The sequence below is a fragment of the Echiichthys vipera genome (genome assembly GCF_963691815.1).
Source record: "Echiichthys vipera genome assembly, chromosome: 23".
NCBI lineage: Eukaryota > Metazoa > Chordata > Actinopteri > Perciformes > Trachinidae > Echiichthys > Echiichthys vipera.
Genome location: NC_139848.1, coordinates 2157894 through 2177785, shown reverse-complemented (window position 1 = coordinate 2177785; position 19892 = coordinate 2157894). Strand labels below are relative to the sequence as shown.

At 42.1% G+C, this 19892-nt stretch overlaps 1 protein-coding gene across 1 annotated transcript in view; it reads right to left on the bottom strand.

Annotated features, from left to right (window-relative positions):
* ncam2 (neural cell adhesion molecule 2) overlaps positions 1-19892 on the bottom strand; it is a gene marked incomplete at its 3' end in the record, with an annotated part of 258585 nt that overhangs the window by 55320 nt on the left and 183373 nt on the right. The window contains exons 3-5 of the mRNA XM_083938175.1: positions 19363-19569; positions 14859-15002; positions 11760-11897 (exon numbers count right to left, since the gene is read on the bottom strand). Of these exons, the coding sequence (XP_083794301.1) occupies positions 11760-11897; positions 14859-15002; positions 19363-19569 (489 nt within the window). The remainder of the gene's footprint in view (positions 1-11759; positions 11898-14858; positions 15003-19362; positions 19570-19892) is intronic.

The window sequence follows — 19892 nt, the reverse complement described above, 5'->3', positions numbered from 1 at the left end:
AATGCTCAGCTGTGGCTGTGTCCAGTCTCAGGGTGTCATTAAGCATGTTTGGAGCAGCGTGTTGGAGGTGTGGAGCATTTACTCCATCAGTATGTTTCCCTAGGTGACAATCTGAACACGTGAACCAGCAGAAACTCACATGGGCTAGCAAAGTTTGCACCTAGCGTTGATCCTAGTTGTGATCGTTGCAGGCAAGCACCAGCCACCCTCTCGTATATGTTCTATGTTCAAAACTAGACCATTTCTGCCAGTCAATATTTCAAACTTTTTCAGATGTTTCACAAGTACCTATTGAGCTTTCTGCCATTACTGCCATATTTGGAAAAACTCCACAAAACACGTATCTTAATCTACCGCCAAAGAATATGACAGTGTGTGCATCTCTTAAAGCTTGGCGATTAATACTTTTGAAGTGGAAGGAGAAACTTCCCCCGACCTTTAAGATGTGGATCGATGACCTTCGACGCCATTTGGTACTAGAGAAGATTTGTTACTCTACAACTAGACGTATTCAAATATTTGGTGCTAGTTATAAGTTATATAGAGAAATAAGATGTCACTAATATTGGTGTTCTATATGACTGATCCTGTGTAATGCATAATTTGAAACCCATAAGGACCACTCTCACTGGGGGCGGAAGTAGCGGCAGTAGCTCAGTCCATAGGTGACTTGGCTGGGAACTGGAGGGTTGCTGGTTCGAGTCCCTGTGTGGAACATGAATGGAGCGTGGACTGGTGGCTGGAGAGGTGCCAGTTCATCTCCTGGGCGCTGCAGAGGTGCTGTTGAGCAAGGCACCGAACCCCCACCGCTCGAGGCGCCGGTCACTGGCAGCCCCCTCACTCTGACATCTCTCCACTAGTTGCATGTACTGTATATAGGTCTTGTTTGTGCATGTGTGTGTATTTCAGGCCTGTGTGTGTGTAACATGAAAAAATAGAGTGAAAATTGAATTTCCCCATTGCGGGATGAATAAAGGAATTCTTCTTCTTCAATCACTTGCGGTTTTTCTTTTATTTACTCGTTTATCTCATTATTCTTTTCTTATTATAATTCTGTCAATTATATTTAGTTATATAATATGTTAACATGTACGTGATGCATGTCGTACAAGTGGTTGCATAAAAACTCAATCTGTACTGGATTGTCGCATGGAACAGTAATATTGATGCAGGGATGGGGGGGGTGTTGTTAATGTTTGTATTTGTGTTATTTCTGATCATCAAAGCCTTTGAATACTTGTACTTTGTACACTGTCTATGTACAAATATAATTTAAAAGACAGTGAAAAAGGTATATGTGCCTTAAAATCATAATGTTGGTCAAAATATCTATGCTCCGTTTTCCACATCATCTGCAGTTTTTCAGACCCTCTTTAGATGAAACCACTCCCACATCCGTAAGACCAAAGCCTCGACGGCTGCCAAGAAGTTAACATTACTGAAGGCCTTTAAAGGAACTCCAATCCAATAAGTTAAGAGAGGAGGACAGTTCCTGTCACTTTAACAGCCAGATATAAAGGCTAAAATTATTAATATCATGAAGAAATGTCACACCTGCCAGTTAGAACTTTGTGTTAAGATAATACAGTACATATAATATACCCTCTTGACTCTGAGACTGTTAACTCATTCCTTTCCTTCAGAAATAACATTTCCCGTTACTCAACACCACACACCCAATCAACATAAGATGCTTTTTGTCCCAAATAGTGTTTAGGAATCCAGTAAACCAAAAATGTTTTCCAAGCATCCTAAAAGGGTCATAAATTGTACTTAACTACTTCCTTGTTTTTATGAATAAAGCAGTACGAGTTGAAACAGCCAACGATGGTCATCCCTGTCAACCCCACCTAGAAAGTCCCTGTAGTTTTAAACAGGTCTACCCTCAGATCAGGGGCTGTTTGTAGGGTCAAATGTCCTCAGAGTTTAGTTTAGACCCTGGTGTCTGATGTTGAAATGCAACCAGGTCCCAAATGAAGTTTCTAGTCCCCGGGGAAAGTTTCTATACAGTTAGGAATTAGCACACTAGCTAGCTAATTCTTGTCTCATTTGTGATCTGATAACAGTGAACATAACAAGGTCAGTGGACCATATCGCTATTCCATGGGAACGCAGCTATGGTCACAGAGAAATGGGTTTGGTTTCATCTAAAAGTAGGTCGGAAAAACGTTTCCTGCAACAAGCTCCGGCACAGTCGCTCAGTCCCATGTCTCTGTTCGTTCTCTCTTTCTCCGTGAAATGAAGCTGCATTTGAGTGCTGTCGGAAATTAAAACAACAGCCTTAGTGAAATATAAAGTTTACTTGTACAACATCAACACGACAGGACGTCACACGAACAGGCCATAAAAGACACTCCCACCACCCGACATCCCTGCGGCAATTTGCCAGCTCTGCCTGAGGCTATGTGAATGCAGCCTTGAGGCAAGGACCATGAACTTCAGGATCAGTGCTGCAAGTCGAGCTGGGGACATTTGTTGCATGTCATTTCTCAACTCCCTCTTCTCATCTCTCTATTATTAAAATCTCTCATAAAAATGCCTGAAAAAACCTTAAAAATGCAACAGGAGTGCTACTAGGTCAACCGAACCACATCTGCACTTAAGGATTTTAACCAGGTGTAAATGCAATCTGTACGTCTGCAAGTTCCTAAAAATATATACATGTTTAAAGCCATATATCTCCTCTTCCAACAAGCCTGGCAGAAAGCTACAGAAGACCCCTTCCTTGCAATTCCCCATATACTGAGATCATTTGCATAATGAGATCCAATTAGTATGTGGGCAGAATGGAAATAATCACGTTATTAATGCCAGGTGTAAATGTGATCAGATCCGATAATGATCCTAGATACAATCATCAATTGTAAATGAGGTCCAAATGTGTAATTAAATTTTACTCATCCCATATCTATGTCACAAAACAACAGTATGAGGCTGCAACTTATGTTTACAAGCCCAGTTTTGCTCGTAATTAGTGCATTTGTTCCGAACCAAACACCTGTTGATACAATCAAAGTGCCTTGTTTGCTGTAAAACACTGCATTCACACACACACACACACACACACACACACACACACACACACACACACACACTTTACCTTTGTATCAGTTTTACATTCACAATTCAGCTAACTGAACTGAAATCAGCAAAGCCCACATAAAGAGCTGTTTTGCATGTAAATTAAGGGGATTTTTGTGCCTAAAAACCTGGCTATTCTCATTCTGCAAATTAAAAAAAAAACCCAACAGATGTTTGCACTTGTGCTAAACGTGTTCTTGTAACTGGCAGCTGCACAGTGATATCATCTCAGCATCACTTCCTTAAAATAAAGAGCCTGAAAAGCATTAAAAAGGTGTCACTCTGTGGGAGAACAAGGCAGCATTGTTTTATATTGCAAATATGTAATTTGGTGTGTGAGTTAGTGAAGGTTAATTCACTGAATTTGTTCTCCAAGTGATGCCATCTTGGGGACGCTTATTCAAGGTAGATCTGAAAACAGCTCGGTGGAAGATCAAAAAAAAAAAATGCTTAAAATCTCATTAAAATGCAGTCGTGATAAAACACAGTTGTGAAGTTGGTGAGAGAGTAAACATGGGGGAATTATAATCTAAACAAGGCATCATCCTGGATACCTAATGAACCCAACACTGGGGCGTACTGTAGTCTTTCTTTAAAGATCAATTACACTAACGACACGTGTGTATTAAGTGAAAAACTCTTCATGGTACATCCATATTCCACACGGTCAAATCCATCTGCTGTCTTGCAGTGTGTATCATTATTGCCACGTACAAATAAATGGATGTATATTTAAATTTTGGTCGGTAAAATCCACACAATACATGCCGTAAGTGCACTTGCTCATGGACAAAGACACACATCAAGGTGCAGAAAGCTTTTCAAGGCTAAAAATGGCCTAAGGAATAATCAAACACCATGAGTCCTTTCCAATAGTCCTTACTCGGCGAGTGAGAGGAGCAAGCATCTGCCTGACATGATAACCATTGATTTCCTGGCCAATAGATCTCCAGTCTCCAGTGTCTCTGTCTTCCTATGCAACACACTCTCACATCGGTGAGGCTTGTTGAAACAGCCCTGTTAATGAGACACACTGCTAGGCAGCAAGACTTCAAAAGAGCAAATCAGCAACAGGCTATAAGCATCCAAAGAAGAATCTGGCGAGTGTTTCGGAATTCTTCATGTATTAGTGATATTCTTGAAACTTCAGAGGCTCGGTAAAGATAAATGTGAGTTTTACAGACATCCCCGCAAGCAAGAGCTCACACTGCAAACATATTTTAAGATGCAAACTTGCTTGGACCGATTTAAATGCGTACCGTGATGAGCTTGAGGACTTGTTTTCTGTTAACGGGCTTCAATGAACTTATCATCAACCACATTTAAAGGTTCTTGGTTAATGTCAGAAACCGTATTGCACCTACTAGAGATTCAGAGAGTGAATGTTATGAGACAAGACCTTCGCTGGAGTGCTTATTAGGGATTTGTTTTGCCTTCAGGAAAAAGCCTTCACACATGCTGGAAACAAACCTCGATTTATCATTGGGTATGTAACATGCGTGTAATGCATATTCTCTTCTTGAACACACAGCGGTGATGATTGATGCAAAATTAAGAACTCTTGCAGGACTCGGCCAGTAACTGAGAGCTGAAAAAACAGGAAAATTGACACTCTAGTGAGTAAGTGAGTGAGAGGACAATTAAGTGGATGCGTCTTGAAAGGGTACAGGAGAAATTAGCATTATTTGCATTTTGCTTCAGCATTAGTTGCCATAGAAACAAACTATCGGGTCATCAAAATGGAGAGCGGTGAGATGTTTGATACTGATTAAGGCTATTGAAGGAGGGAAATGGAGAAGTTGGCAGACGCCTGCCACATGAGTCACAATCTTAGCCTGTTTGATAATCAATCCAAACTGATGTGCATTAAAGCAGTACTTTGACAGTTTGTGAAATATTTGCTTTCTCGATGACCAATAGTACCTGGCAACTATAGCCACTGGACAAAAACCCCACCAACACCCACGACCATCTGGCTTTTGTCTTAAGTGGGAGGGTTCACAATCAGCGATTTATTCCCAGGCTTTCACGCATTTAAAAAAACAGCATATACGTGCTAATTTTGTCGGGGGTAAAAGGGTATATGCAGGCCTAGCTTGGCTTAAACACTGGAAACTGAGAGAAAATTTTCCTGGATCAGTCCATTGCTCAAATAACACTTTACATATTTGTTAAGTCTGTATAAAAACCCCACCTTTTTACTGCTAACTGGCCCTGGTCAAGAAAAAGTCCAACCCCCTGGATAACCACAACTTGTTGTTACACTTTGTAGCGTTATACTGACCCACTGATACAAGAGCGGCATTGTTCTTCTCTAATTCTGTTGAACTTTTGGTTAGAAAGCAAGTTATTTTTTTCCCCAAAAATGTCAAACTGTTTTGTTTTTTTAATCAAAGCAGACGCTCTGATGCAATATGCAACTGTTGGGGGAAAAAAGTCAAACTTTTCCTTTAAGTGAGCTAGCAAGCCAGGTTTGTAAAGTCTATGGCATTTATGTATGTTTGCCAGCAGGTCATGTATGACTCATTCTGATGCGGATACCTCACAGGGGATGAGAAATGTGTTTGTGTACTGGTGTCTCACTTCACAGGATCCCCCTCGACGTTCAGGCATGAAAAATCACTGCGTCATGACAGGAAGGACGTGGATGATAAACTGAACAAACAGAATCATAGAGAAGGAGAGAAGGGAACTCAGACTACTGTGATAGTTCCCTGCAGTATTAAAGGCGCATTGAAGAGAATATTATACGTAAATGACATAATTATGCTACCTTTTCATTACAGTTGCCATGATTACAATCCATTTGGTACCTTTCTTTTAAGCTCATTCCCCTATATTGTGATTACGTTCTGTGGATGAACTTACACGACTACTCGATAACTTTTGAGGTCACTTTCTGAAATGTTCTAGACACTGAGCCTGTTTCGCCCCGAGGTTGATCAGCCATTCAGTGGGTGGCCCTCTTCCTCGATACGCCATCATCCTCATCTACGGTTTGCTTTGATGATACACTGGAGACTGGGAGCTGCAGAGGGTCAGCGCAGCTTCATTCGCTGCATGCTTATGGGCAAGAAAACCACTCTTTTATCAACTGACCCATGAATATTTATGACTTCACATAAGGGGGGAAAAGAAAGTATACAGTATGCTATTTCAGCCCTGCTGTCAGACAAACTATTGTTCTGCATGACTCGTTCAAGCAACGCCTTTGAACACATTGCTGAAGTAGTCAGAACTGACATTCTTCTGACACGTCATGTCAAAAGAACAGCTTGACGCACCGTTGCTACAATTGAATATACTGCGATTCTGTGTAACGATCAGGTTCTGTTGTAGTTGACAATAGGAATACACCATAGAGACACTGCAGCATTCAATCAGCTGGACAATGGCCGTGCAGTAAACAATTCACAAAGACATTTTGCGGCTTTATGCAGGGATTTTTTAAAAAGATGGATTGGCTGATGTTTGAACAAATATGTAATGATTCAAGAGGCAATTTGAACTTTTATAGATATACTACAGGGAGCCAGATGGAGCTTGGCTCATCATTAGACATGAGCGCCTCTGAAAACATGATTTGTTTTTTTGGTGGGGGTAGAATAGTAGAATACTGGCAGTATGTTATTTTCCCCATGCACTTCCTTATTCTGCATCTTCATCATCCTGCATGCTATTCATTTCTCGGTTTTTGCAGTCAGCATACCTTCAACAACATGCAATCACATACTTGGATTTACCAAAACAAGCCGAGCAACCAGCAAACATTAAAAAGAAAATCCTCAGCTCCCCCGAAAGCCATGACAAAGTTCACAAGCTGCAAACAATAACCAACAAATCAAAGTCCAAACATGTTTCTTTTCTCTGTAGTCCGAGAAGACACATAATAAGCCCTCTCCCTCAGGTTTCACACTGAGTTCAAAGCTTTTCAGATTGTTTCACTTTTCCTTGACAGCATCATTAAACTGACTCTTCTGCTAATTGAGTCCTTGGAATAAAGTTGGCGAAGTGCTCGGAGATTGACCGGAGGGCTTCTTAAGGCCTTTTCAGACATGGCATAGATAACACTGCTGGCTTCATCCATCTGTTAAATTAAGGCATTTTTGTCACAGGTGTCTGTTACGTAAACGTAACTCTTATTTAACCCCCATACATCTGCATGCTCGATGTAAAGCAGTTAGCTGGATATTCATATTTTTATTCATGAGTTTGGAATGGATTCAGCGAGGGAGTGCTGGCTCATTCTTGGCTTTGGTACTGCTCATAACTCATCATGCCTGAAACCCTTTTACAAGATGTCACACTGCTTTATTCTAAGGGGTCACAAGTCAGATACAACTGAGTGATCACATATAGAAGCTCACTGAGGCAGCGAACAGAAAGAGCAGCATAAGAAGAGACCAGATGTTGATCCAGGGAGGATTTGCGCAGGTAAGCATCCAGATTCAGCTCCCTCCCTGTTGGCTGTCACTGCTGCTGTATAGAAAAGAATCAATGTCCATCCTGACTTTGGCACAAAAGAGTGCTTTGAGTGCTTGATGCTGGACCTCAGGAGATGAGGTGGAGCCTGAGGATGCCCTGTAGCTGCATTGGCTTAGTCCTCTTCCTTCCCTCTTTATTCTTCCTCCAGGGGTCTTCAGGCATAGAAAGACTGATTTTATTTATTTATCTTACCACACTGACATATCCCCAGGCCCCACAATAGAGAACCGTTCACCATCCACAGCTGATTGATATAACATGTAGCACAGTCTGTTGCACTCATTGATATACCTGAAAGTTCCCCTATCTGCTTGTGTCCAGGGCCTCTGTGTTGTTCGACCAGTCCAGTTTGTTGTCGATACAGTATATTCTCCTGCTGGCCTTTCTGCTTCTTTGGAACTGCTAAGATGACTATTCTTGCTCCACCTTGCACTCATGAGTGCAACCCACAGAAGGGGAATAAACCTAGTGAATTCTCCAAGTGACATGCCCCATAAATATAAAAAGGCAGTAAAGGCAGTGGTATAGGGAGAAAACAAGATGATTGCCTGTTTCTAGACCTGCAAAAATAGCTCTTCTGAGTAAGAAGAGATTTACACGTTCAGCTTCAGGGCAGGAAACAGGAATGAGTCGCACTGGGTTGCCTGTGCAAAAGGCTGCAGGCTCTAGCATACGTGCGACCGACCTCGAGATCCGACCTCTGCAACTCATCCTGAATGTAGCGGCTCGACTGGTCTTCAACCTTCCTATGTTCTCTCAACCTACACCGCTCCTCCACTCCCTTCACTGGTTTCCTGTAGCTGCTCACATCCGTTTCAAGACACTAGCACTTGCTCATCGTGCCACAAACAGATCAGGCCCAAACTTACATCCCGGACATGACACCCCAGCCTAACCACTCCGCTCTGTATTGGCAAATCGGCGTGCCCCTCCCTCACTGAGAGGAACACAGTCACTCGACTAAGTCACGACTGTTTGCCGCCCTGGCTCCCAAATGTTGGAACGAGCTCCCCATCGACATTCGGGAGGCAGTAAATCACATCTTCCGCCGCAGGCTATAAACTCATCTCTTTCGACTGCACCTTGGCTGATTTCAAAATTTTAAAAAGCACTTATATGTTTAACTCTATAGATCCGCTTATTTGAAGCTACCACACTTACTTAATAACTTGCTATTCTGGTTTGTACATGACTGTACATGTACTTTGGACAAAAGCATCAGCTACATAAAATGTAATGTAATGTAAGCGTTCATATTACCTGCCCCATAACAGTAGGTGGCAGTGTTCTGTCTTTGTCACTTTCCGGCCAGGTCGAAGTAGAAGTTTCTCTAGACCATGGGACAAGGAAGCAGCTTTCTCTTGGATATCCCAGAGATGGGAGAAATGTCTGGCTGAGTTGCGTTATACTGAATTCGTTTTTGGCACTTCTCCGAGGTTGCCTCTTGACTAAAACACTCTGTTGCACTGAAGGGAACTTCTAATTGTCTGTGGGTTCATCACTATGAGCGATCTCTTTCACATTACATTACAGTCCAGTTAAAAAAGTACAAGAAAGGACAACTCTAAGAGCACATTTTTAATGCTCAGCAAAAAAAGTGCATGCACTGCTGTAACATACGTATGCCCCCTAGTCTGGAGGTGCCATATTGGAAAACCTCATTAGTTTTCTAAAGTTTTCTATAAGTACTTAAATATGGACCAAATGGTGTTCCTACAAATCAGACTCTTTCTCCTTCAGGCTCAACTCACCAACTGTGAGAGTCTCCAGGGATCAGCTGAGCCAGCCTCCTTGAGGCAAAGTGAAGTTCACTTTAACGCGTCTCCCTCAGAGAGTGTGCTCGTCTCATGACGGCTAAGAGAAGCGCTCTGCAGACTGTCCCGTCTCAGCACCGCATGGCAAGTGTCATGTCGCTGCAATAATAGGTTGCGCCTCATTGAGCAGGCTTATTGGATCTTCCTCAGAAGTGAGGTAAGTGGTGTGCTAAATTGCAATGCAATTCATAGTTTTTGGGGCGGAGGGGCCGCTCTGCTATTACATTAGGAGGGGGTGGGAATTACATAGGCAGAGACAATATTGTAGCTGTTCAACCGTTACACAACGCTAGTGGCCTGAGTGAAATCACAATTCAATCACCACAGCAGTCTCAGGTGACTCGCTGTAAATGAGGACAAATGAGAAAATTAAAAAGACATCTTTCGATTTTAGGGCCATGGAGCCCAGACGACGTCGCTAATTGAAATTTTCAATCACACTAAAGAGTAAAGAGAATTTTAAGAAAATCGCGCCAATGATGAACTTATAAGTCAGTGGAACCGACTCTGTCAAGGCTTACGTTGTTCTGATACTACCACTCGGGGGTGAATTTTCATCTCAGTACCTGCACGCACTGAACTATCACTTAAAATATGTTTGTGCATGAATTAAAAATTTCTAAAAACAGATTTGTTCAAGGCTTTCTCTGTTAACTGGCCTCTTTATCTAAAGGTTTATTGACACATTTATTTTTCCAACAACAGACAAAAATAACAGATTAAAATGATGAGATCATTCAATCATCTATGGTCACAAAGGTGAGATACAAAGTCAATGCTACATTTAAAAGCTCTACGCGCAAATTATACCCATTCAGTCTTCAGCTCTTTTAGAGGCAGGTGGTAGAAGGGCTGTGGAATTTGTGGAAATAGTTATTTTAATTACTCTTGTTTCATGTAGATTGAAACTCCAGCTCAAATCGAGACATCCAGACCAAATTCTAGTTCTCAAGTTGGAATTAAATAAATAAGTGACAAAAAGAGGTTCACAGAGACACCAAAACTAAATGCAATTGAGATAACACAGTACGAGTGAATAAAGGGTTTCAAATGAAAATTTCTGCGTATCATCCATCAACAAACTTCTTACATAATAACCCTGTTATACATGATGTGTTGTCGGTTCAAAGAAAATATAGATTTACATACTATTACTAATTAATACAAGCTAAATGCGACAATGAGTTGTGCTTCGGTGTGCAGACTTGAACGCCTTCTTGGCTTTAGGATGAAAAGAATAAGTGGTCTTTATTCAAGGGAATGGCAGCGACAAGAAAACTCGATCCCTAATGGTGTTAATTAGTTCGCTTAGGTTCTGGAGCAGGGCCTCACCTCAACTGCACACCTAATGATCTGTCAGGACTACTTTTAGTACTTCTGTCTCAGATTTCTCGACCAAGACTCCCTTTAACTTAATTAATTTTCCTTCTTACATTATTTTTTCCCTTCCTATTTAATCTGGTGCACACCTCTTCCCAGAACCTCCACACCGGTCTTCGGTACGTCCCCCAAAACCAGCCTTTACATCCTTTTATCTGTCCTCAATATCCAATACCTCCTGAATGTCCATCAAACTTTTACATGACACTATATCGTGGCGTGGTCCCTAATCTGTTGACACTGTGTGAAGAGAGGCATGTGCCTAATAGTCAGTAATGCCCTGCTCATACTTTATATATTATAGTGATCATAATCGATATATTAATAGAATCCCAGAGCAGCTCCATATCACATTCTCTAGCTACAAGCAAACGAACCAGCAGCTATAATTCTCACATGCTTTGACTCTTATGGAAATAGTCCTTATGGCAAATCATTGCAATCATGTTGCACCGCTAAAGTAATGTGCATAATATGAGAGTAGGAATGTAGGGTCATTTCTGCAGAATGAACGAAGGATAGTCTGAATGGGTCTCTGAATGTTTCGTTTGAGTATAATTCTATCTCATTTCATATTAAACGTGAAAAAAAGTGGAAAACTGAGTGTGTGTGTGTGTGTGTGTGTGTGTAACAGGAAAACAGTTAGAGTGATACAATCATAGGAGTCCAGAGTCGGAAGAAGCAGGAAATTAAGGACGCCAGTTCAGATGATGTATTTGATCACACACCGCTTGGAGAAAACTAAGGGATATGTAACCTTTTATAAACTTGTATTATTAACATTGTTAAATAAAAATGTAAGGAATTGTACCTGTGCTTTCCCTTGAGAGAGAGAGAGAGAGCGAGAGAGAGAGAGAGAGAGAGAGAGAGAGAGAGAGAGAGAGAGAGAGTGAGAGAGGGGGGGGTCACCTGGAGTCAGAGCATGAAAGGTTGCATATGCTGATTTTGACGCACACTGTCATTGCAAATCCTCAAGTACAGTAACGACTCAAAACTCACCGTTGACCACCATGGCGATGTCAACAAAGTCGATCTCGCCGCGGGCCTCTACGCTGGCCTCGCAGCGGTACACGCCCTCGTCGGCCTTGGTCACCTGGTGGATCTGCAGGTTGTTGTTTGCCAGCACCTGGAACCTGCCTTCACGGCGCGGGCGAGGAAGAGAAGGACAGACAGAAACAGAAAGAGAGCGTGGGAAGAGGAAACGACAAAAGAACAACAGTGTATGATAGAGAGAGAGAGAAGCGAGATAAGAAAGTTAGGAAAAAACAGCCGGGGAAATTGCCATCTCCACTCTTCAGTAGTTTAGACTGTCAATCTTCGCTTGAGCACATTTACCTGATAAAGTCCTCATAGATAAACACTCGCGCAATTACAGTTCAGAATACTCTCCACTCTCTCCCATTGTGGCCGCGAGTGATGAGGCCTCTATCTCATTTCGCTCATGCAAAAGATATTTATAACCACGCAGAGTAATAAGAGAAACCATCTTCTTCGTGGCTCATCATCGCCGCCGCACTGAAGATTTGAATTTCAATTAAAAAACGTGACAGATTCGAGGGGTCACTCTTTCTAATCAGTGCTCAGGCGTGCATTTTGTCTAGATGGAGGATGGGGAAGAAGTGGTGTCCAGGGTTGTAAATCGGGGCGGAGGGGAAGAGGGAAATGATGAATCCTAGTCAACTTGTTCCTTTTTCTTGCCACTATCTGTCTTTTTCAGCAAAAGGGAGGGATGAGTGTTAAAAACAGCTGTGGGCCAGCTCTTGATTGACAACGCAGATTGACTATTAATACACCCGTTTGCTTGAAATAGCTCTTTGGGCGCTGGTTTGCGTTACATCTCAAGGGGAGCATCATCTGCGAATGTCACCACCACCATCCCCATTCAAACGCTCAATAATCCTCTCTCTCAGTCCCTTGTTAACACGGTTTCTGTCCAAGTCATACGCCTCCTCCGGGGCTGATGGGATTTCTATTTATAGATTTGGATATCCTTGTCTTATTGTGTAACCACACAAAAGGAAATATTTCTTAGAGAACTGTATTTCTTGGCACATTAGCGAGTCTTTTGGATGAGAGGGAGAATTGGGCACATCGGGACTCATGAGCTATTTCCCTCTCAATAATCAAGTGTATTTGGCAGGTTTACATTCAAAATCTAATCCTTTTGAGATCGCTGCTTATTTGCAACTTTTATTATCTGCTATTGGAACAATGACGATCAGTGATTTCACACTACCCTGCTAATTATATCACACACTCTTTCTTAACTTTTTCTCGATAACACTAAATATTCATGACTTAATAAACAGCCTTGAGAAGAAAGCCTTGGGTATTATTTATTTAGAGTTAAACACTCATCAGCTAATCCTCCTTATCTGATAAAGACAAAAACAAAAATACAGAAATCTCTAATGTGAAATAACACAAACTACTTGGACTTTTTTCAGATCATTGTGTATAATACCGTGTTCCTGGAAGACCCCGTCGTCTCTCAAAGCAACTAATTAGAAAATAAAATAAAAAGGTAGTTCCCCCAAAACTCCATCTTTCCATCCATTTTCCTGAACAGGCCTTTTGTTTTAAAGGTACCGTGTGGAGTAAACAAACACGGTTATGGAAACGCATTGTTTGGATCCTTAAGGCCCAATAAACAAATGCATTTCCTCTCTCATAAAACATTTACAAAGGCAGTTTTTGGAAGAATTTGAAACCTGCATTGTTTTCTTCTTCACTGCCTTTGGTGGTACATTATCACAACAGAAAACATCGGCAGGACAGTCTATCATATCTCCTGCCATTGGTAGCCTATTAAAGGCCTGACAGTTAACACAAGTGGCCGGCAGACATACAGCTCGTCAAGTTCATCATTAATTCATCCTTAATAACTCCGGGTGTGTGTGTGTGTGGGGGGTGTGTTCAGGCCTAACTTCTGTGTTACCCACAATATAAAATAAATGTCACACGTAAAGATACTTCTGAGGTTGCGGGTTCTTGAAGTCGGAGAGAGGTTAAAGTTTCCGAGTAGAGGGTAATGAGATAAGGATTTTTTCGCTGTTGAAAGTTGAGATTTTAAAAAGGGCTCTCTCCAAATTAAGTGTAACTTATTCCACGCGCAGATCCAATAATATGATTCTCAGGGAAAGCGATCAGTGCCACCCGAACATCACAGGAGCCAAGAAGGTAAAAAAGGGAACAATCATTAAACCCCGCTCTTGGTGTTTTTCCTGTCGTCAGTCTGCTGCAGCTCTCGGATCCGTCGCCTCACTAAAAGCTTGCTTTGCCTGGTAATAGAATCAAAAACGGATTTAAATTTGGATTCTCTCAAACACTCACGCTTCTGAGTCCCTGCAACCCGTCTGTCTGCTCTCTTCCAGGTGTCAGCAATAATCACCTCTCTCTCCTCTGCTGTGCCACGCCCTCTCCCTCACAGGTGTCAGCCAACAGCTGCATGCACTGCCAGCCGCTCAACACATATGATCATACCGCTATCGTTCTATTGGGGCAATTTAGACGTTTGATATGACAAACCATATCATTTCACACATATGCAGGTCTGTATCTTATCATTTATCATGGTGTGATTTATTATTTATTCAAGTTTTTGACAGATGGTGGTTAATAAAGTCAAATAATATGACAGAGAGTGAAGTCAAATCTTCCGGATCAGAGTTACAGGAACTCTGCTTCAGGTTGCACCAGGTTTCCATAGTAACTGGACAACGTTGAACTTGCTTAGTGGAACCTGAGCCTGGCTTATTTGGTGAGCTCGTCTCACGTTTATCCTCTTACACAATACTAACACAACCCTGAAAAACATAGCTATATAACCTCCACAGGGTACCTTAAATCGACTTTGACAGTTGCACTATTTAATAAATAATTGTATCCCAAAAGTCATTCGTAAAAAACAATGAATTATAACAGTATGTGGTGGTGTCTGACAGTTAAAGTGTAACATAGTTCATCAATTTTTTAAAGCACTTCAGGGTCAACTTAACTCAACCAGCGATCACCTTTTACATAAAGAGAAAAAAAAGGTGGGACAGCAGTCAAAGTCAAGGAAATGATTATTTGTGAAAGAAGGTCATGAAAACTTACTGTGGTGTTCCTCAGTGATCTCTTTGTCCTGGTAGTACCACACCACCACGGGCACCGGGGAGCTAATGACATCGCAGACCACCTCCGCCGTCTCGCCGTGGCGGAACTCCTGCGGTGACTGAACATCCCGAAACGTCAGCCTCTCTGGGAGATCAAACAAGATGGAGGTGGGACAGTGTTTTTTCTTCTTCTGTCAGCATTCAGAGCAATTTATTGCAGGTCTGACATCAAAAGTAAAATAAGATGAAAAAAACTGCTGTGCTTTAACGGTCCTGTTAACTATGAGTGCCTTGAGACTGCGTCAAGGGTTGGGGGTTTGGAAAAGTTGCTTTCAAATGAATTATTTTTCAATTTTCTCTCTGTGTTGCATCCAGTATATTGAGTGTTTGACCTTTTTTGGGCAGTTAGCCATTGCTTTAATTTATTTTTTAATAATGCAGGTGGAAGTGGCAGGCTGGCCTTTATTTGGCAGCATGCATGGCTGTCCTGAAAAGCACAAGAACAGAGTATGCACAAGGAAAAAGAAATCACATTGCTTCCCCTGGATTATTGTTTTCTCCAATGAAAATGCAAACACCTAATGTCCCACATTTAGGTACATTTTTATGCATTGGAATTAAGTTGGAGATGTTTTTATTTATGTAAGGGAAAACACAGGTGACAGTATGAAACACGACTTGACACAAATCCTAATGTTATGACTTCTTTCTCAAAATATTGCAATCTTTTTTTCAGCAATATTATCACGTAATTCCCGTACTAGAATTTGGCCTTTCACTTATTATTTTCGTTTTAATTTGCAACTGTATTTGTAGCTAGTTACTATTTACATATATACATATTTATATGTTTTTATATATATATATATATATATATATATATATATATATATATATATATATATATATATTCTTTACTGGAGGCATTGTTGCGGTGTGAGGGAACCACTGCTGTGAGGGAAGCGTGTCCCTTACGTACCATCCTGGATCTGCACCCTAGCGTGTTAGTACTGCATGCAAATATTTAGTTCAGCTGATGCCTTAGTTTTTTACATTATACAGTATATTTATCTAATTTGTCTTGCAAGTTATAAGTTAAGGGATCACCAAAGGTTGCTACATTGCATCCATGCATGTCTGTACGGAATTTCTTGGCGATCCATCCAATAGTTTCTGAGCTATTTCCGTCTGAACCAAAGCAGCCTTGCGTGTTAGTACTGCATACTTAGTTCAGCTGATGCCTTAGTTTTTAATATTATATTATACAGTATATTTATCTAATTTGTCTTGCAAGTTATAAGTTAAGGGATCACCACAGTTGCTACAATGCATCCATACGGAATTTCTTGGCGATCCATCCAATAGTTTCTGAGCTATTTCCGTTTGAACCAAAGCAGCGGACCGACCAACCAAATGATGGACCCGCCAAACTTGCCCTCCACAGAATCATGCAGGTAGAGTTGCCAAAAACCACATTATCAAGCACAGCTGTCAGGTGTAAAGTGTTTGGAAACCAGCACATGGGAAACAATGTGTGCCTTGTAAATGGATGGATGGATGGACTCACAAACCTCAAATGAAACAAAAGCTTAATCCGGCTTTGACTGTTTTCTGGGACACAGATAAGGCGATTTTGATGAAACAGCACACGAGACAGAAGGGTGGCCGTTATACTTGCTGCCAATCACAACCATGACAAAAAAATCAATGAGCTGCAGAGCTTTTCTGCAGCCTCTCTGTTTGCAGAATTAGGCAAGAACACAGGCGGCCTTTGATTCACTCTTCCTTGGTTTCAGGAACACTTCGATAATAGATTCCACTCTGCGACGGTTTGAAGCTGTGTCCTATCTCTTGACAAACATTTGGTGTTTTGACAAATTGCATTCATGGGGACACTGTTCTTGGACCAGCACTTCTCCTCAAACGGCACCTGATCCTTCTTCGAACCCCCGCTCTTGTTCGGTGAGTCATCTTTGATGTGCGTCGGCGCTGGCGCTGCTAGCACCGCTACCACCTGCCATCATCTGCGTTCTCTACTATGAAGGTGTGAATAAATCTATGACAGCTCCCCTATCAGGCGCTTCCGTTAGCAAGGCTTCAGCATTAGCATTTTGCTGTGTGATTTATGCCAGGCTGCTCCCTAAAATGAGCTTTCTCTCCCCAACTGCACCCTCCGCCTGCGAACGTGCCTGGCATCTCAGTGTCTTCATTAAGTTCAAGGATGCCACTGCATGTTTTTCACTCTGTTTGGTTTCCTATAAATTTCCCTCTTGTCTTCTTTTTATTTCCAAAATCAGTTGCTTTTTCACTCCCTTCATCTCCCCGTCAGGTTTTCTGATGTCACTTGTTCCTTGTGTTTGTATCCATTTCCTTTCTCTTTTGTAGACGTGCTGCTATACATGAGAATCAGTGAGGGAAGCATCCTCTCCAGAGAAACACTCTACTGCACACTTGACACAGGGAAACTGAGAATATACTCAGTACTCTGGAGTTTCTCTTCTACACATCACTGCGAGGATAAGTGTCTGAAATGTTGACGAGCCAATATCCCTGGACCTCTATCAACTGGGAGGCAGGTCTGTCTTTACAGGGCAATTTTGCCGGTTTTGGAAAAGGGGATTTTTAGCGTTATGGCTTTGACCATTAATAATCTAAGAGGAAATGAAGGGAGTCAGCTCTGGCATTGCGCAGGCTTTCGTTATTATGAATAATGGCTGTAAAGGCACCAAACCACTACAGTTAATTCAATGCAAATTTGAAATTTCGGTGAACTTCCAGGGATTTTCATTCAATTTTCATCTTCTGTGTGGAGTTCTAACTCAGAACAAGACTGAGGACAGCCAGCAAGCAGCTTTTACGATATCTGTATGAGGTTAACCCAGGCCCAGGCACCTGTTATGGATCCAAATCTGATCTGCCACTCCATGTAGCATGATTGTACCAGACCAACAAGGAGATGGCAGCAACAACTGCGAGGATGTCAACACTTTCCCTCCCACAGGTCATAAATTCCGTGTACAACATGTTGTAGTGCCCAGGTCCCCGTGCACCGCCTGAGGAGTCCTCGCCTGCTACGGCTGTGCGCTGGCAGAATGGCTGGCTGGAGCTTTAGGCAGGTTTTCATCCGCATGCTGCTCATGCAATCTATACTGAGGGGGCCAGAGAGAGAGAGTGACGCCCGGTTACCATGGAAACAATGGTTTTAGGGAGCTGGTTATGTGGTGAATGAGGCAAGGGCTGTGTGGTGGCAGGTGTGATTGAGGCTGTGATGTCTCCTCTAATGGTTCAGTGGGAGAGGATGAAAAAGGCAACCGTACAGCAGGTGTGCACATATTATTCCGTGTGTGTGCGTGTGCGTGTGTGTGCGTGTGTGTGCGTGTGTGTGTGTATCCTGGAATCAAATCCCTTTACACTGACATTTTCTGTAATTAAACTTGGGGAAAACTCCTGATCAAAGTCGTGGGTATTTGGGTTATTCACATCTCAGAATCACTTGGTTCTTATGTAATCTCCCTGTGTGCCTTTTATGTTATGTGCTTATGATGTTAATCCATTTCCTGTCACTGTGCTACCTGTGAACAGAAGCTTTTGTCATCTAAATAGGACCCTCAAAATGATTTAATAATCCTAAACATTTCACCGAAATGTTGTCCAGCTTTTAGCTTTTTAACTTTGGCATAGGCTACCTTGATCTTTCAAGGTTTCTAGGTCTCCCACATCTGTGTCTCTGCATTATCACTGCAGCCAGGGAAGGAGTGTAATGGCACAGTAGTGGCACTTTCTACCCATATATTTTATAGTTGTAACATCATAACCATATTAAAGTCCTGATGGCTCATTAACTCACAGTTTCTGAACCTACTTTCACAATATCTAATATTTATATTACGTTATACCAGAAATCTGACATGGAAATCTCACTTTTTAAAAATATAGGACCTTTAAATCAGTCCTACATTCACAAAATATATATACAAAAAGGGTGGTGGCTACAATTCTGGTCCGGCATGGTTTTTCTTATCCTCACCTTCAACAAGTCACGGGAATGAGCCGACAGGTGGATGTCTTGCTAAAGGACACTAACAGGACAAATGGCTTTTAATTCACTGCCCACCTTCAGGAAGGAACCTGCGATGGGACGGACTGTGTAACCACTGAGCCAACCCCCGCCTTGTAACATTAAGTTTTTCCCAGGAAATAGTGATGGGTCAGCAAGCAGGTTAGCCTCAGTGCCATATCCCTCATTATGCCTGGCAGGATCCGAGTCCCATGGCATTACTAGCTGCCATTATACTTTAATCACAGGAGCTCACACTCAAAGTCAGAGGTACACATGGACCTAAACTGCACAAGCACACAGACAGAGCTAACATTTGAAACAGCTTGTTGTTTTGGTGAGGTTGGGAAAATAAATAGGATGGCTAACCCTGTGATCAAACACTAAAGTGAAAGGTTTATTCTCTCCAAGTGTTTGTGTCTAAATCTCCTCGGGAGGGAAAGCTTACGGTAGATCTCCAGGACGACCGAGGCCTCCTCTGTGTGACCGCTGGCGTCGGTTGCCTGGCAGCGGTAGATTCCCGCGTCCTCGATGATGGCGTTGTAAATGATGAGCCTGGATCGCGACGTCTCCGTGTGGAGCGCCATCCGCTTGGAGGGCAGGATGCGCTCGCCCTGGGGGTTGTACCACTCCAGCCTCACTGGCTCGCCAATAGCTAGGAGGAAGGTCAGAGGAAGAGAGAGAAAATAAAGTGATTATGATGAGCACATGACGTTTCCATGATTTCTCCCACTCACACCTGGGATCTATTCTGTTCTATTCTATTCATACCACCATACTGGTCCAATGAGTTGAACCTGCCACATTCAGGCCCAAGATTATTTGTTGAAATATTGAATTGCCCCGAGTGACATTAACTTCGCAGCTCAATGCAAATATGCACAGCCTGCAGAAAGAAAGCAGAGCAGTTTGATATGTTTCCCTGTGATTCCCAGTGGTTTTCCTTTAATCTGTGATGCTCTTGGCCTCACGATCACT